Here is a 17,361-nt window from a genome sequence, read left to right as displayed (position 1 = left end):
GCATGTGATTGTATTTAACTGTTATGGCACTCCCATAAAAAAAAATTAAATTCAGCACTAAGGTCTAAAAAATTCATTTTGCTAAGAAATAAGTGTATTTTTAAATATTCTTCCTAAGCCTGTGGTATATTTTTCCAATCATCTAGAAGAAAACAGTGAAGAGACATTTTAATTATATGTGTTATAATATTACATAAACTACTGAATCTACATGACTCATTAGCCCATTGCTTACTACTCAGAAACACTCTTGATTATGACAATCCTGCTTAAGATAAGTAATATGAATCTTATCAAAGGCTAACATTGAAACTTCAGTAAATAATTTAAAGAATATATGTACAAGAAAAAATCTTGAAATTTACTTGGAAATGTGGCCCATTTTATTTTAACTGTAAAGCATTCATTATACAGTGCAAACAGTTCTTTGGTAAATTTACTGATTAAAATAACAACAATGACAACTTTGTTTTAGGTAACATTAAAAAAAGGAAAATAAATATGTAAAATTTGCATCATATTACAGCAATATTCTCACAGTGGATACTGAGCAAATGGTCAGCTAGCCATTGGCCACTGTTTCAGAAATGTTAACGTCAAGGCTGATTCTAAAGACACTGCAATAAAACTGAACTAGTACAATCCATGACTGATTACATTTTACACTGTGGATAAAGACCTTTCTTTCCTGGTTTATAAACAATGGATGGTGAAAAATAACTCAGTATTAGACTTGTTACATTTGTTTAAGCATATCCAGACTCCTAAGCCCATTTTATATACCAAATGAATAAACAGTGAACAACGAAGAAAACCTCCCACTTTGGAGGCTGGAGAAAAGGAACAATCAGCTATAAGGTACTATTTTATAATGTATAAAATAGAAACTCTCTTCTCCTATAAGCAGAAATCTTGAGAAAATTTACTTATAAAATTGAAAAGAAAGAATGCAAGTAACCAGCTGGATGTATTACTGCCTTATTTAACTGTTTTGACAGTTAAATTATATTTGGTTTAGCTGTGCAACCCTTCCTCTTTGAAGAATTTCTGCTATAGGTCAATGGGAGCTCCATCTGAGTTGGAATTACAGGACGAGATGTGGTTTGGACTCTCAAAAAAAGTCAACAAAACACAGAGTATCAAAGGAATACAGGAATGGCAATCTTTAGGAACCATGTGATACTCAAACATGCTCGCCACCCAATTTCTAGAAGTATTAACAAAGAACATTACATAAATCAAAACATTGTATATAAAATCAATTAAAATATTCTTAAAAATATAAATTGCAATTCCATGTGTACCACACACCTTTAACACAGCACTCACATGTACATATTGATTCTACCATAGTATGAAACAAAGTTTCTGTAGTAAGCTTCAAAGTTACAACAAAGTTTGAATGTGTGTCATGGTAACAGTTTATCAAATTAGAAATTATTCATGTTAGTAATCAGAAAAATTATGTGCCAAAATATGATAGTGGATTTCATATTGCTGTGCTAGGTTAGTTATTAGACAGGTATTTGTTCTACCATGCAATAATTAAGTACTCAGTCTGTTTGCATAATCTGAAATACTTAACATATGAAGTTTTAATTTTGTGCAGATTTCTTTGATACCTCAATCACTGTCCCTTGAATTTCAACACTTAAGCTCAGAAGTCAGTGAACCATGTAACCAGTTCTGGTTCTTGTGAGTCCTGGCTTTGGACTAAAGGACAAGGCAATAATATCTAACAAATTAAGTATTAAGGGAAAGAATCAATTCTGAATAAACAGAATAAAAACTGTAAAATGAGGTATGATAGTTGTCCTTCACTCAATCTAATTCCTGGTCAAAACCACACAGTTTGCATCCTATAAAGTACACAACTTTGAAATGCTAGTGTAGACATATACTCTATAATGTTAAACATTGAAATGGGAGATGAAGTCCATTGATGGACCATTTTTAACATGAATGATAAAAATATTGAGGTAAATATATATATATTCATTAGATGAAACTGGGAAAAAAATCAAACATCTTGTCAGAAAAAGTAGTCAATCCACAATTAATCATGTTGCTTGATTTTGATTTTTCCTTTTTTCAACAGTGCCACAATATAATCAGGAACATATGTCTATTGACAACATGCACAATGAATCAGTAGGAATCTTTGTATACAAAATGGCATGTGACATCTTTTCACATTTTCAAAACAGGGCCATAAAATTACATGAGCTGATCTGAGATAAAGATAAGCATGCTTTCAAACTGACCTGGATGGTTATGTTACAAAATTTAAAATAAATGAAACAAACAAACAAAAAATTTCATCAAGCAATTATAAATGTTTTGACAAAAGGATTCTGCTAATTTTTAAAATCAAATGCTACTCTGTCATGCATGTTTCCCTAGAATGAGAACACTGTCAATTATATCTATAATACACATTCAGTTGCTTTTGCTTTCTTCCAATTACAGGTATTTATATTTCCTTACTAATTCCAGCTCCTATTGCTTTGAAAATTTGGTTAATTTTGCTCCTTAAATTAAGGAAAGGATGTTGAAAGTTGTCAAGTAGCTTTCTTTATTTCCTTGCCGGTCCAGGCCCAGCCGTGGTAGTGTGATTTAACAGAATTTCCATGCATTGATGTTTGCAGAAACTGGCCTGGATATGGCATTGCTCAGGCACAGTGACCTCGTGTTTTCCTTTTCCCGACATTTTACTAAATAACAGCAAAAAGTTAAGTATCAAGACAGACTGGTACTAGAAAGGGACATTTACTTAATGTTGCTAAGTAAAGATAGGAAACAAAGTGTTCATTTTAGAGTAAATCCTAAACCCAGTCATTTTGGGTACCTAAAACTACCCAACAGTGTTCTTTTAAAGTAGCACCAGTTCGAGTTTGTCTAACCTGAGAAGTATAACACACAATTAACTTTGACCTGTTGGCTATTTTCCCTTTTGTTAATTTTTGCATTATGATTCACCTTCACGGGCAGAAAATAAAATGATACATTGTTATACTGTTACAGCACCATTAGAATATTGTAAATCTCTATTTCTTGCTGTTGTTAGGACTGCAGTTACCAGTTTTTGCCATCAGCAGGCACTGATATGATTTGAGGAGTATGCACCCTAAATTCTTAAAAAGCAGAGTTATGGCTTCTTTTTATTAGTATTTTGTTGTAAGCAGACTGGACAGCAATCTCCTTCACCCTTCACAGGTGCTTCGCAGTCAGCGGGCGGGCACGATTCCACAAAACAGGTAATCTGACCACCCTGTGCCAGGAGAAAAATGACAGAACAAAAACAAACTTAGCCACGTGTTCCAAACAGAAAATACATTTTTCATGTTATTGCAGAAAATATTCTCATTCCTTCCCTGTAAGAACCTGATTAATATGGAAACTGCACAGAGTCTGCTTCAGTATAACCTTACATTGAGAAGGTGAAGGCACTCTCTGGATTAGCCCATTTTTTGATAAAGCAGCCTATATGCTTTTGTCCAACATTCAGGTGTGACTGGGGTCACAGAATGTTGTGACCGGGGGACTAAGCACTAACATATTTTTCTACTACCATTTAAAAACTTTTTTCTCTGATAGAAGAAAATTACAATCTAGCAATAAGTCAGATAAGCTGTTATTGATTTTTATGCATTTGGTCGCATTTTTTCCAAAGTGTTTCACTTTGCAATTAAATTTACCCATGTAACTACACATCCATGAAAACAGAAATATAATAGATAACAGCTGGATTGAAAAATAATGTCCAGGGCAGGGATGTCTTAATAATATAATTTTCTGCAAACAAAACCCTGAGAACCATAAAAAAATTTTGCAAGTATTACACAGAAATTATCAGGTACAAAACTGGAACTGCTGTTTTAAAAACAAAATTATCATTTTTATCACTAAATTAATTTCCAAATACTTACTTTGCATTCACACACAGTACAAGGGTCCCTTTTCCAGGTTTCATTGCTGGAATATGATTTACCCTCTTCATCAGTGCAATCAGAATTACTGAGGCGTGATTCAAGTTTTTTTATCTTGAAAACATTAAAAAAAAGTTAGCAACTGAATCAAAAAAAGTTTTTATTTGTGAAAAGTATTCTGTTTTTTCTCTTATGATACATGTTATATAATCCTTGTTATACTTGTCTGGGTTTTTCTTCTCACTGCTTAGTTTTTATAATGTTAAAAGATTAGAAACAGGTAAAACATATGAAGATAATCTTTCAAAAGAAAGCTAACAGAAAATACATCTTTCCTACCATTGAAATACTCAGCTAGAGCATACAAAGAGAAAAATCTTCATGTTTCATCTACAAAAAGACAAATTTAAACTGTCAAAAATGTTTTGGAAAGGAAGTGAATTATTTTTTTTTTAAAAAAAAGCACCTTAATTATAAATGTTTACTTGAATTTTTAAATAACTTCTGTTTGGTGTACATTTTAAAAATGGCATTCCACTATGGCTGAATAGAGTTTACCTGCAAACATTGTAAAGTCTTCTCTAAGTGATCTAAAGCTTAAGTCTGTTTATAGCTGTAGTCTGGCACATTACTTCTTCTGAAGTCTGCATTTTAATCATTGCTTTACAAAAATTGTACACATTTCAAATGGTAAAAAATATTAACACTAAAAACAAATTTTTAGAAGATTAATTCTGTGTTTAGTATACAGTGGTTACACAAGGCTTCAGGTTCAAAAGTCAAGAGGGTCCAGCTGTAGAATATTTCAGTATGATTTCAAAAGAACACAGAAATAAAGAATACCACACTATCTTCTGTGTTGTTTTTTGTTTGAGGTACTATGTGGTGGGTATTTTCTGCAGGGGATGTCTAAATATTAAAAAATGTAAGACAGATTATAGGAAAACATTATTAATTAAATCTACAATCAGACATGATAGACTACAATAAATTCATTATAGTATCTTACCTGATTTCTGAGGCTTGAAATGGTTTTTTGCATTTCCAAAACAAATTCTTTGAAGTCATTCACTGCAGGTACATTTCTATTTTCATCAGATGTGGATGTTGCGTTTCGAAAATATTTACTCTGTTTCACAGAACTGCAACAAATAAATGCAAAGTCAGGATATTCATCTAAATCCTTTTTATTTGGCTAGATATTTTAGGACACTTAACAAAAATGTAGAAGAAAAGCAACCAACAAATGTAGGAATATGAACCACAACAGCTGGTGCTGAAGACAGACTCAGGACAGGTGAGCTCCAGATTTCTGTCAGCATCAACACCAACAGGGAATTTCTTATACTTAGAAAAAAGTATGTATTTCATGCAGGGATACGCAAAAAGTTGTCACCAGTGACACTATACAGCATCACATTAAATTCCCCCCTGATCTCCAACAGGAAAGCAGGCTAAAGTAAGGGAGTCTTAAATAGTGTTCCCTCCATTATGAATTTCACATTTCACATTCTGAACCATAGATTCTTCCTCTACAGGCTTGTACCAAAACATGTATTTTAAGAAATATGACTTTAAAAAGGAGAAAGTTGCATTTCTTAAATAAATGAGAAGTACTTCTAGGTATGAATATTTTTAAACAAACAGTTGACATCAATACTGCTTATAGTACACAAAAACTAAAGTCTTTTGTCTGTAGTGTTTTGTCTTTCCAGCTGATATCTCATAACAGATATATAACACTAAATTGTGTTAATCAACTCAATCTGTTAATGAGAAAAAGTAACAAAAGGAACTGTCTGTAACTAACAATATATTATCTGGTACCCCTTGAATAAACAGGCATTCAAAAGTATGGATAACACTAATTTTTAAGTCTCTTATTACATTAAGATCCTTGAATCCATTTACTTTTTTAAGGATTCTTGAATCCATTAATAATTACAGGCATTACTATTTGGTTAGCATGTCATCTCCAGTGCTAAGGGATACCCAAAGAATGAACTGGCAAAGAAATTCTCATATATCAGCGCTCAGGATTTATAATCTTTCTGCATAAATTAAAGCAGCACTTCCTGGCAGGGGTTCAAGCTACGCAGTTTCCCATAGTTTTTAATCTAAATTAGAGAAAAAGAACTCTAAACAACATAACATGCCAAAGTTCAAGTAAACCAGCTGCTATTGTATAACAAAATATTTAATCTTCCCCACCTGTCCAAGTTATTGAAAATGAGAAGCTTAAAAAAAGGAGGAAAAAACTCTTCTCGCCACAAATGCAATTTAAATACAACACTGAGCATGAGAACTCATGGGAATGTTCAGTGACTGATGTTACTTTAGCTTTATTTATGCTATAAATGAAGTATTGTAAATCTATTATTTTGTAGTCCTAATTAGTAATTAGACTGAAACATAGTCAAACAAGCTGGCACTTAAATGTAAGGGGGTTTTTTTCTTGCTTTCATTTTGACTTAATTTAACTCCAACTTATTTGCAATTCCAATTGCAACTTTAGAATTATGGGACTAGGCACCCTTAAAAAGTGAATTGCTGTTTTGTAAATTTTTCTAGGTTTTTTTTCAGTTCATTTGCAAGGATGGACAAAACATCCTTCTTCAAGGATTACTTCAAAGGAACCTACCTTTTCATATTATCTATAGACCAGCTTATCCATAGTTACTGTCTTCTCTTGTCTAAAATCCTAACACCTAAAGGATCTTTTATTTTGGGACAGATTGCTCTCAATTGAGTGGAATACAATCATGGTATTCCTTCAAGCACTATAACACCTCCAGAGTATTTGAAACTGCTGAAATTCATTTACCTCTCTATGTATCTGTCTAGATGCTTTCCTTGCCACTTCCACTCTGCTAGATCATCATCATCATCACTCAAATAGAAAGTTTTATTTGATAAAAGAGTGCATACTGAATAGAAAGACCTGTAATTCCGGTGTTTCAAATTTGTTCATCATGAAGGATCCTCACAAGAAATGGTCTGAGCAGAACTCATTTCATGTCACTAATTCGTAGTAAGTTTTCATTCCCATGAAAGGGCAGGGATCTGTACAGCTCATAATTTGTGACTGAAACTGTGATTTAATTCCTTGCTATATTTTGACAATTCGGGAGTTATAAACAATATTATTAGCACTGCTGTTTTCCATTCCTGCTTGAAGTATTTTGGCCCCAGGAGCAATCCTTATCGTTATCACAAATTTTTATGCAACTGAAATCACCACTTGGTATCCTCCTATTTCTACAGGAGAATCTAGAAGGTCCAAGTAGGAAATGAAATCAGTTAGATTAATTAAGTTACTGCAGGCGCTGTAGGAATGTGGCATTTCATATCTCCAAATTACACTTCATTAGTGACTTTTTCTTCATGAAAACTGCAGGAAGAACAAAAGTACTATACTTATTCTACTCACAAAGAGTTTTACACAAATTTGAGCTTGAAAAAAAAGTGATTTATTATTAGTAGATATGCAGAAGTGTCAGAATAAAACACATCAATCACAAACTTGAGAAAGCAGGAACTGGAAAAAAAGTGGCATGTGCTCCCAAAGAAATCATTCAGTTTCATTCCATTTTGAAAAAAAAAAAGTTTTTTTATAATTCTTTTTTAAAAAAAGCCTCACCTTACTGATTTGGACATTTTCATTTTCTTCAGGGGCTTGTCCTCCTGAAAGCTGTAGTCAAGAGAACGTCTTCCCCGAAAGTGATACGAAAATGCATTAAACTGTCCTCTGGTTCTACAGTCTGAAAACAGACAAGAAATTACACATAAACAACAGCATATTTCAGCAGTTACAATATTAATATGGTTTGGCAGTGTTTTCTGAATTGGTAAAGGCAAGTCATACATTCAGTCTGATCCCTCTGGAACTGGTTGATGGCAGATGAATAAATCTCAGTGATAGAACATTTAAGCTACTTAGATGCAGAGAATGTGATTACCCACAGACCAGCTTTTTAGTGTGAAACAAAGGAATAAATACAACTTTAACAAACCCATATAGTGCTACTTTATTCTTTTCACTTCTGAAATTTTCACTCTCTTGGCTTTTAATTATTTTCTGGGCAAACAGGGCAGCTACATAGGAAGAAAAACAATGACAGAAAAACCGCTTTGTGGGTACCTCATCTAGCCCAGCCAGTATTACTTGTTATTTTTGCCATCTGAAAGAGAATTTTCATTTTAATTCCAAATTTGCAGACATGCTTTATAGGTTGATGAGTCTTATTGCCAAATCTTAGGAATCTGAATGTATCACCAGACCTTAAAACTCCTTGCACAGAGCAAAAATCTCTAGCCTGAAAATGAGCTATGACAGAAATCTTCTCCTAAGATCTGAAGAGGAGATCTTGGCAGGATAAAGAATGTCTTTCTTCCAGTTCACTTTATTTAGCCTTTCAACCACAGTGAGTATTTGGCAAGAGTCCCATTTAAGACAGAAAAGCAAAACAAAATAAAACTGCAACAGCGCTTGATAGAGGAGATAATGAGAAAATAGAAGTTTTCTCATTTCTGTTCACAGAAGCTTTAAAGCTACAAGTTATAATGGGCCAAGCTGAGGCAGAGACCAAGTACATGATCAACTGCTACAAGCAGAGTCTGCTAAAACGGAAGGGAAAGTCTAAATAAAGGACGCCATAGGCATTTCTCAGCTAAGTCTGGTATTAGCAGAATTAGCCATGAAAGCAACTGAACGTGGGAAGGAGCAATTTTCCATAATGTTTCTCTTAATTTGCACCAAAACAAATTAAATCAGGATCTCGGTAATATTTATAAAGTATTTTTTCTGGAATTTAGATTGAATACCTGAAGTATTAACACAAATTACTGCAGAAGTTTCAAGTCTATAAACACTGCTTAAATGAGCAACTAGAGAAACAAATGGAAGGCTGCTCTGATTACAAAAAAATAGGTATCTTGGACTACTCTTAATTGTGTTGAACTTTTATGTATATTAAAATATTATAATTTCTCTGTTAGGAAAAACGTATTTGTCTTAATGGCTTAATATCATTTAAGACATAAAAAAAGAAGAGGATTCCTGACAAAATAAAAAAATTCAGATCAAAACAAATATCTACAGATCATTCTTGAACATGTTATCCACAATTCCCCTTCCCTGTACTTTCCTTGCTATTTGTCCCATTCTTCTAATAAATGCATTACTTTCCTCCTGTAACAACAGCACCCACTAAAGAACTACATGCTATTTGCTGCCAACATATTGTTCATTCTTCTTCTGTGTTCTGCTGTTTCCCACATAACCTCCTTGCTGTCCACTCAGAAAGTAAACTCATTCAGATGGGAACAGACCCATGTGTCTGTAAGAGGCTCGGCATGAAGGCATGTTTGAACACCCTTAGACACTTCTATATTTAGTATGGTGAGAAAAAGGATCATACTGAAAGGTTCCTGAAGAATGAACTAATTCTGGTCAGGGGAATTTTTTCCTCAAGGCAATGTGCTGCTTAAAGTTTCCCTGAGTATCACAAAGTCTCTAGTTTCTCTTGAAAGCAATATGTGAAAAGTTTTTGCTATCCTCCTTTGTTTAGTAACTGCTATAGTCATCTTACATAATACAGATTTTTGGGGTTTTTTTTGTACAATAACACAATGGCCAATTGTTTTTTTCATTCTTGGGTTGTTTCTTAGAAACAAAGGTCTGAAATCTTGGGAAGGTTTTATCACCTTAGACTGGTAAATATGAGAACCATATGTTCAGTGGCACCTTTAAGTACACAGATCTGACTTTCTGAGTTTTTTAAAACTCAGATATGTCAATGTGCCAAATTACCAGCTCATGTTGTTGGTTTGTCTTTCAGGTAAAACAGGGAGGAATGTCACTGCTGAGAGGTGCAGGACAAAATGCATCAGCTTTCAGACAGCCTAAATGAAGAAATTTCTTCTGTCTCCTTTTTTTTTTTTAACTTTTATTCTTAATAAAGAATATCTTAGCAGTAGCAGTAAATAAATTTTAAAAAGCCTGAAATTCTGCTTTCCCCCCCCCCAGCTTAACTAATATGTCCCCAGATTAGCTATACCCATTTAATTAGCTATATACCATTTAATTTTCTGCAGAAAAAGTGAATGTTTAAAAGTGACCTAAGAATTCTTTTTCTCTGTGGACAGTTTTATCTCCCAGAAGTTAGCTACCGTTACACTGCAAGTGTCAAGCTGATCCATTTACAGAATCACACATAATCACAGAATAATTTATGTTGGAAAAGACCCCTGATATCTTCAGATCCAACCTTTGGCCAAACACCCCCTTGTCAACTAGACCATGGCACTAAATACCATATCCAGTCATTTCTTGAAAAATTCCAGGGATGATGACCCTCCCACCATCTCCCTGGGCAGCCTGTTCCAATATATAAAACCCTTTCCATAAAGAAATTGGCATTTCTATTTGTATATGGAAGCCATGTCCACATCTTTAGAAAATCCTGTTTCCCACAAGGTTTTAAAAATGCAACTATTACTTAAATTGGATAATAAAAAACCTGATGGAGAATTATAGTGCAATCTTAATTCTCTAGGAATCATTCCTCAAAATCTAGGCCATGGAGAATTAATCTAACAGCAGATTAAAACAAAACAACTTGAAATACTGAGGAAATGTGAAGGAAAGCACATATATCTATTTGACACTAGTTTGATTCTCTAAGATTTACTGTAGTGAATTAGGTTGCTTTTACTGTAAGCATTTGTATTAAGAACTTGTAGACATGCCAGTGGGACCAGTAAAAGGGTGGAGAAACTAAAAATATCTGATGTAAAATGATTTTTTGAGTAGATGTTTTCACAAAGCAGCTACTTAAAAATTGCACAACATAGGAAAGCAACTTTTCACACAAAATGAAGGCCTAACTCAAAACAGTTGGTTTTGTTATTGCCAAAATGGGCCACAACCCTTCACATTGGACAGTATATCTTCATTTCTTCTGTTGAACAAGACTTTCCAATAAAGGATAAATTGAACACCATCAAAAATGTAATGTGGTGATCTGAAATTCAACACTAATCTGCTCAGATCAGAACAGATGTCTTTTGTAAAAAGATTAGTTAAACATCTGAAAAGGAAAATGTATAGAAGGTAGAAGATGAAGTAACATCTGCATCAGTTGTGATCTGCCAGCTGATGTACTGGGGAATTTTAAGAATAAAGATGTTTCCTGTAGTTTATCTCAAAGCTCACAGACTGAGCATCAAGATCAGTCTACTACCAGAACTAAAAGGTTCAAATGTTGGGAAAACAAATGCCCAGTTTGATAATATATAGCTAATGATAAGACTAAAGATATTTAAAAACATATCACACTTTCATGATGTAAATAGGTCTTGGATGGTCTTCTCGTAGATAAAGGAGAAACATTAGGTTCTTGACACCAAACCAAAGCAAATCCAACCTCTCCAGCGGAAAAATTAAATAGGACTAGTTAGGGGATTCTGAAGATCAAAAATATGCAGCTTTCGGAATACAAATCAGTAAGAAAAAGTAATTTCAGACAGACTGAAAATCCATGGAAATTTTTAAAATAAAGACACTAAGACCTGTCCTGCTCACCAGACTTTGAAGTCAAGAGTGTCTTAGAAAAGCAGCAACAGTCCGTAGAAAAGAAGGAAATCCTCCAGCTGCCTAGATTTGTAGAAATCACTGAGACAATTCAATTAGGATGCTTTCCTACCTATGTTGATCTTAGAGTCAATGAACACTGACATAAGGCGAGATTGCAGCCTGACTGTCCTCCAGAGACATCTCTTTATTGCCAGCAGTGGAACTTGGACAGATCTGGCAACTGAGTCAGGAGTTTGAATTTAAACACAGTGATCGAAGCCTGTTGCTTCCCTGTTGCTCTTTGGAAGGGATGGCAACTACTGGCATTAAACTCCTGGTAGCAAAGACAAAGCAATGTCATAACTTAAGTCTCCTTATTTCATGTTTATGAATGTAGAATTGTATTTAATGGATCATAGATACCTGAGAAAAACAGAATATTTTTGGTTTGGATTTAATACAAATAAAAATACTGATTCTCTCAGTAAAATTTGTAATCATACAAAAACACTGGGCTATATTAAACACTTCCACTCAAAGTTAAAAAGGATGATGTCTTTATAATTATAGACCATGGAACTTAATTTTCGTAGCCTGGCATAGACTGAATTGTTACTAAGCTAACAGACACTATCTTTAAATGTAAATTTAAATGTAAAAGATAATTTGAACATAGAAAGCAAAGATATATGACCTGACCAAAGCATACAAGTTCTGGGTAAAGACAAAATCTTTTCAGACATAAATCACATCATTTTGGTATTTTGGGAGTTCTTGGTGAACAATTTCCTTAGTCAAAAGAGAACTTCCAGTCTCACATAGAGATTTCTGCTAACATTTTAAAGAGTTATTTCCACTATAAAGCACAGAATTTAGTGCTTTGCCCAGTGCTGTTTAGTATTCTCATTGAAGACTAAAGGACATAATGAGAAGTGCATAATAAGAGATTAATGTTGTCAGTAGAGAAGCAACAGACAGCATAATTGTTTCTCTGGTCTTAAAATACAAGAGTTCATAAACATAGGTCTAATATACTGAAAGCATTCAGATTAAGACTGTATCTTAACTCTTCTAATGAAATTCAGTGGGATTAAAATGTTTGATCATAATTTGTATAAGGCTGTGTTCCTGAATTAAACAAACAAACAAAGAAAAAGAACAATATCTGACAGAGGAGATAGGCTATTCACTAACTGAGAAATAGTTAAGAAAAATCTTTCCAAATCAGTTTACACTTATAAGGATGACTTGCATCTTATCTGAATCACTTCCTCCAGGGTCATTGTCCATTGTCCTCCTGGGTCCATGTGAAACCTCAAGGGTTTTGACATAAAACAAAAGGTTAAAGAAATTTTTTACTTCGGCTTACAAAAACAACCCCACAAAACATAACCAAAAAGTGTGAAACTTTTAAAGATTTACGTTTGAGTAATCATGAAAGCCTACACTGATTACTTTAAAAAAAGAAAACAAATTCAAAATACACTTGTTGCAGTAGAGAGCCTGAAATAAAGCACCAAAAGTTTCTTGTTTGAAATATTAGAAGCTCGAGTGCTCTTTGCACAAATAAAGAGCAGCAGCAAATCCAGCAATTACTCATCATCTCTGACAAGACAAAGGTAGAAAGTGAAATAAGACAGAAGAAAACTTGTGCACTTCAGTGGTACTCCTACTTTTTGCCATAATAAACTAGTAATTCTGTTGTATGATTTGCCAATTGAAATCTAAAGTCAATCTGTTCTTTTTATTATTATAAAGAGGAATAATTCTTTGCTTTGTAAGAAGGAAATGCTATCATTATTCAAAAATCTACAAGGCAGATTTTTATAACTAAGAAATTTTTCTATTCTTCATATGGAAAAGCATTTTGACTTTTAACAAAACAGGAAGGACAACAAAACCAGATGTGTTTTTAAACAGGCTGAAACAGCTGAACACATGAGTCACTTATGAAACATACATAAAGAGCAATGAGCAATCTTCTGTACTTGAGATTTAAACTTAGGATAATTTTAATTTTAAAATCATTAGAATAATTTTAAATCTGGAGAGGGATTTAATTTTTTTTTTTTACTTTTAAATAACAAACAATAATAAACTTAAATAAACAAACCCCCTTAATGTATTCAACTCAAAATGCTGTTCCTGAGTGTATGCCCCACCTCAGAGGAACAGTGGCTACGGAAGGAAAGAAATTTTTTATATCAGCTGTTTAAACTGGATTCCACAGAAAACGTCACCATTATTCATCTGTGCAAGAAAGCAGCTCAAGCCACGCATACTTCACTTTCTCTTCATTAACCCCTGCAAGGCTTCAGCAGTTCAGAAAAAGGGGATACAAATAGGATTTTTTTTATAAAACAGTACTTATTTACCCTTTCTTTTGCTGGACAGTTGTCTAACTCTGCTGCATCCAGTGGTATTCTCTGGTAGCAACTTTCTTAAATGAAAGTGCAAACTGGGTTGTTGAACACAAGAATACTCTAAAGACTTTCCAAAGATAACATCTGTTCTAAAGGGCTCAGTGATAATATAACATTTAGAGAATCAACACTTAATTTCTCAGAACAGCATTATCTTTTTTATAAATCAATATAAAATATGTATTTGTGAAACTGTCTGTCAAGCTTCATGAACCATGGCAAAGTGAACTTATCCTGAATTTGAAGAATGTGCTTTATTTATGGTAAAGCATTTAAAGAGTGATAATTGATTTTCTCCCAATGTTTCTGGCATATGCCAGGGAAATTTTGAAGAGATTCTGGAAGACTTTGTATTAAAATTACAATGTGTCAACAATGTCTAGCTTTTTAGAAACTATTATCATTAATTTGGGAATGGCAAAGCTGTTTTTTAAACATTGTTTCAAAAAACCCAAGTAATTGACCAAAAAAAAAGCTGTAAAAGTTAGAGTAAGGCCTGAAGGATATTGTATATGGGGAATACTGTACAAGATCTTATTGAAATTGAAAGCATTTATTTCTGTTAGTTTCACACTAATAACTGACATTTTGAACAGTCCTCAAGGAAGAATTTCCTTAGAGAGCAATTATTTTAAAGACTTGTTAACTGGATAAGACAATACAGTAATCAATTTAAAAGCTAAGTTATGCAGTAAATTTGAATAATAAATCTCTATCTATCTTTTTAATTATGAGTGATATCTGAGTTTGTTCTCATGGTACAGTCACATGACTGTAAATCCTTCCTCAGTATTTACTGTATCGGTAGCAGACCGAAGAGACATTCTCTATCAGTTTAACTTTTACCTTCTGCATTAAATTCTGAGCTGTATCGCAAAAGAACTTTGTCATTGTGGACAATTATATTTTACCAAAAGAGTTAAATAGATAAGACACTAGTGGAAGATTATGACTTCTTTCAAAAATGAAATCCACCAGTTCTTTATACATGCATGTCTTTCAACAGAATATTGAATATCCTACTCAGCAGTAGTAAACTCAAGAGAATCAGCAGTAGAAAAGATGAAGAACACAGATCTGGATACCTTTCATCAGCAAATCTACAAGGTATTAGTATTGAAATATATTAGGGAAATGATCACATTCTTATAATATCAACCAATACTACCCTTATCCTCTGAAATAAGAGCAAGGCTCTTCATACTAGGAATTTGTTTGACAGCAATTTCTCAATAGTAAGAGTTCCCAAAATTCCTGAATATACTTCTACAGCCTGGGCATGCCATTTGAATTTTGTGCAAAGAAAATGATAACAACATTGTCAAGGAGATCTCAAGAAAGAGAGGTCATTGTCCTCTGAAGCATTTTGTTGTTGATGCTACTGAAAATCATTCTGCACGATCCAGAAGATTCTCTTGGGAATGGATTCTAACTATGTAACAGTTGCAGAGAATTCTGATGTGACGATGGCTGAAGAGAGGCCACGCAGAAAATCTGTGACATAGAAGCCAACATACAGGCCACCAAGCAGTGTCCTGTGCTCCATGCAGCTAAACAAATCCTATTTTAGAAGAAAGAAAGCTTATTTTTCAGGAAAAAAAAATTACCCCATGCTCCTAACTTTTGAAGGAGATGGCAACAAACAAGAATATTTATCCGCAAAAGAAAAAACCAAGTAAACAAATATCTACACCTTGCAAAGCTCAAATCAATGTCATTTTTATGAAGTGGTTATTTAAGATAGAATATGGAATGATTTCCCACTTAACAGAGGCTACGCTTCAGATTAGAATTTGTAATATCTTAACAAAACCCCCAAAATAGTAAAATACCTTCTTAAAATAAAGTAGACACTTAACAAACTACATACGCTTCACTGCCCCCAAATCCACCTCTATACAGACCTTCACAGCAATCTTGCCACATTCTGAGGTCCAGTTTAGGAATATCTTCACAGCTACTATATCCATGAGGGAATTCAGCCACCTTAAAGACATCATGTTGTACCCTGGTTATGTTGTCACCATTGTCACACAAAACTCTGGCAAGAGATGTCTGCTTGATCTGAGTGAGCTGAGCAGGCGTGAACACACCTGGGTTTTCATACCATAACCTGTAATCTCACAGAAAAGACAAGTCTGCTAGTGAAAAGAAACAAGTGGCAGTTTTTCAAAGATATTTCAATACTGTGTTCAGAATTAAATGAATTATCTCATAAATCCTGTTCTGAACATTCTATCAAAGGACTGATCCAAATGCAAAAATCTTAGTTCCTGGCGTCACTTCAGCACTAGCTGGTGTCATGCTGACACTCTGAAAGGGATGAAATCTTCAAGGAATTATTTGATTTCTCTTCTATTCTCATTTTGATGTCTTGAGTATTTCTGGACATCTAAAATGGCACCAGACTATGAAGTTAAGGGTTCTTTTAAGTAAGAAACTTAAATGACCATAATTTCTTTCTTTAGGCAACCTCCTTATGGTCATGAAAACCTTTTGATGGAATTGCTGAGATTAAAAGAACAGTTAATCTATTTCTAGTTTACTATGAAGATAAGTGAGATGATTTAATTCACTAGTGATTTTTTTTTCTGTTAAACTATTTTCATTACTATATTGATTCAGGGTTTTTCTCATACATGCTCAGTTAATTAATTATATTCAAGAAGTAAACAGTATGGTTTCAAATAGTTTGTTTTTCATACATAAAGGGCTAAAAGCCTGTTATCAATAGCAAATATAAATAATGCATTACTATAAAAAGAAAGCTTTAAATGGAAAAGAAAATTTCTTAAGCTACTGATTCTAACTGCTTACTGTTCAGACTGCATGCATAGGGGTTATATATAGAAATACTGTTCCAACCTATGATTAAGTAACAACCACAATTTCTTTGCCAATAAAATAACTCAATAACAATAAGAGAAGCATCATGCACTTTTCCAAAAAGGCAAGTGACTTGAATACCTGGCAAAAGGAAACTCAACATGTGCTGGCTGTTGTGTTTTTGGGGGTCAGTATGACATTCACCACAAAAAGTAACAGAATTAATAAGGAATCATGGCTTCTAGCCATGTTTTAAACATGTATTCTTCATCTTTTCACATATACTTTAAAATCATAAATGAAGATAAAACACTGTTTGTTTTGGAAACATGACATTGCAACTGTTATTAAGCATCCTTAAGTTAAAATTCATTTTGGTTTCCATGGTATTTTAATGTACCTGTCTCCATCCCGAATACGCCTGAACTGTGTGGTTAACAGACACATCAAAGTTGGCCCCAGTCGACTCCCTGGAACTAAGTCTTCCACCATCAGGGCAGGAAATAGGTCTATGTTCAGTGGGGAGCCATACAACCTATAAATTGAAAAATACAAATACTGAATAACAAATATTTTATATTTACAAAATAATCAGTAAATGGTGAAG

The 17,361-nt window shown here is 33.6% G+C and overlaps 1 protein-coding gene across 2 annotated transcripts in view; it reads right to left on the bottom strand.

Annotated features, from left to right (window-relative positions):
- Positions 1-340: 340 nt before the first annotated feature.
- PXDN (peroxidasin) overlaps positions 341-17,361 on the bottom strand; it is an 82,877-nt gene continuing 65,856 nt past the window's right edge. For both annotated transcript variants that reach the window (XM_005487240.4, XM_026793583.2), the window contains 6 exons: positions 17,155-17,289; positions 15,833-16,041; positions 7,570-7,690; positions 4,939-5,071; positions 3,930-4,043; positions 341-3,271 (listed from right to left, as the gene is read on the bottom strand). In XM_005487240.4, coding sequence (XP_005487297.1) covers positions 3,149-3,271; positions 3,930-4,043; positions 4,939-5,071; positions 7,570-7,690; positions 15,833-16,041; positions 17,155-17,289 — 835 coding nt within the window. In that variant the 3' untranslated portion in view covers positions 341-3,148. The remainder of the gene's footprint in view (positions 3,272-3,929; positions 4,044-4,938; positions 5,072-7,569; positions 7,691-15,832; positions 16,042-17,154; positions 17,290-17,361) is intronic.

The sequence above is a fragment of the Zonotrichia albicollis genome, chromosome 3 (genome assembly GCF_047830755.1).
Source record: "Zonotrichia albicollis isolate bZonAlb1 chromosome 3, bZonAlb1.hap1, whole genome shotgun sequence".
NCBI classification, from domain to species: domain Eukaryota; kingdom Metazoa; phylum Chordata; class Aves; order Passeriformes; family Passerellidae; genus Zonotrichia; species Zonotrichia albicollis.
The sequence above is the reverse complement of the archived record's forward strand: the minus strand, read 5'-3'. Positions and strand labels throughout refer to the sequence as shown.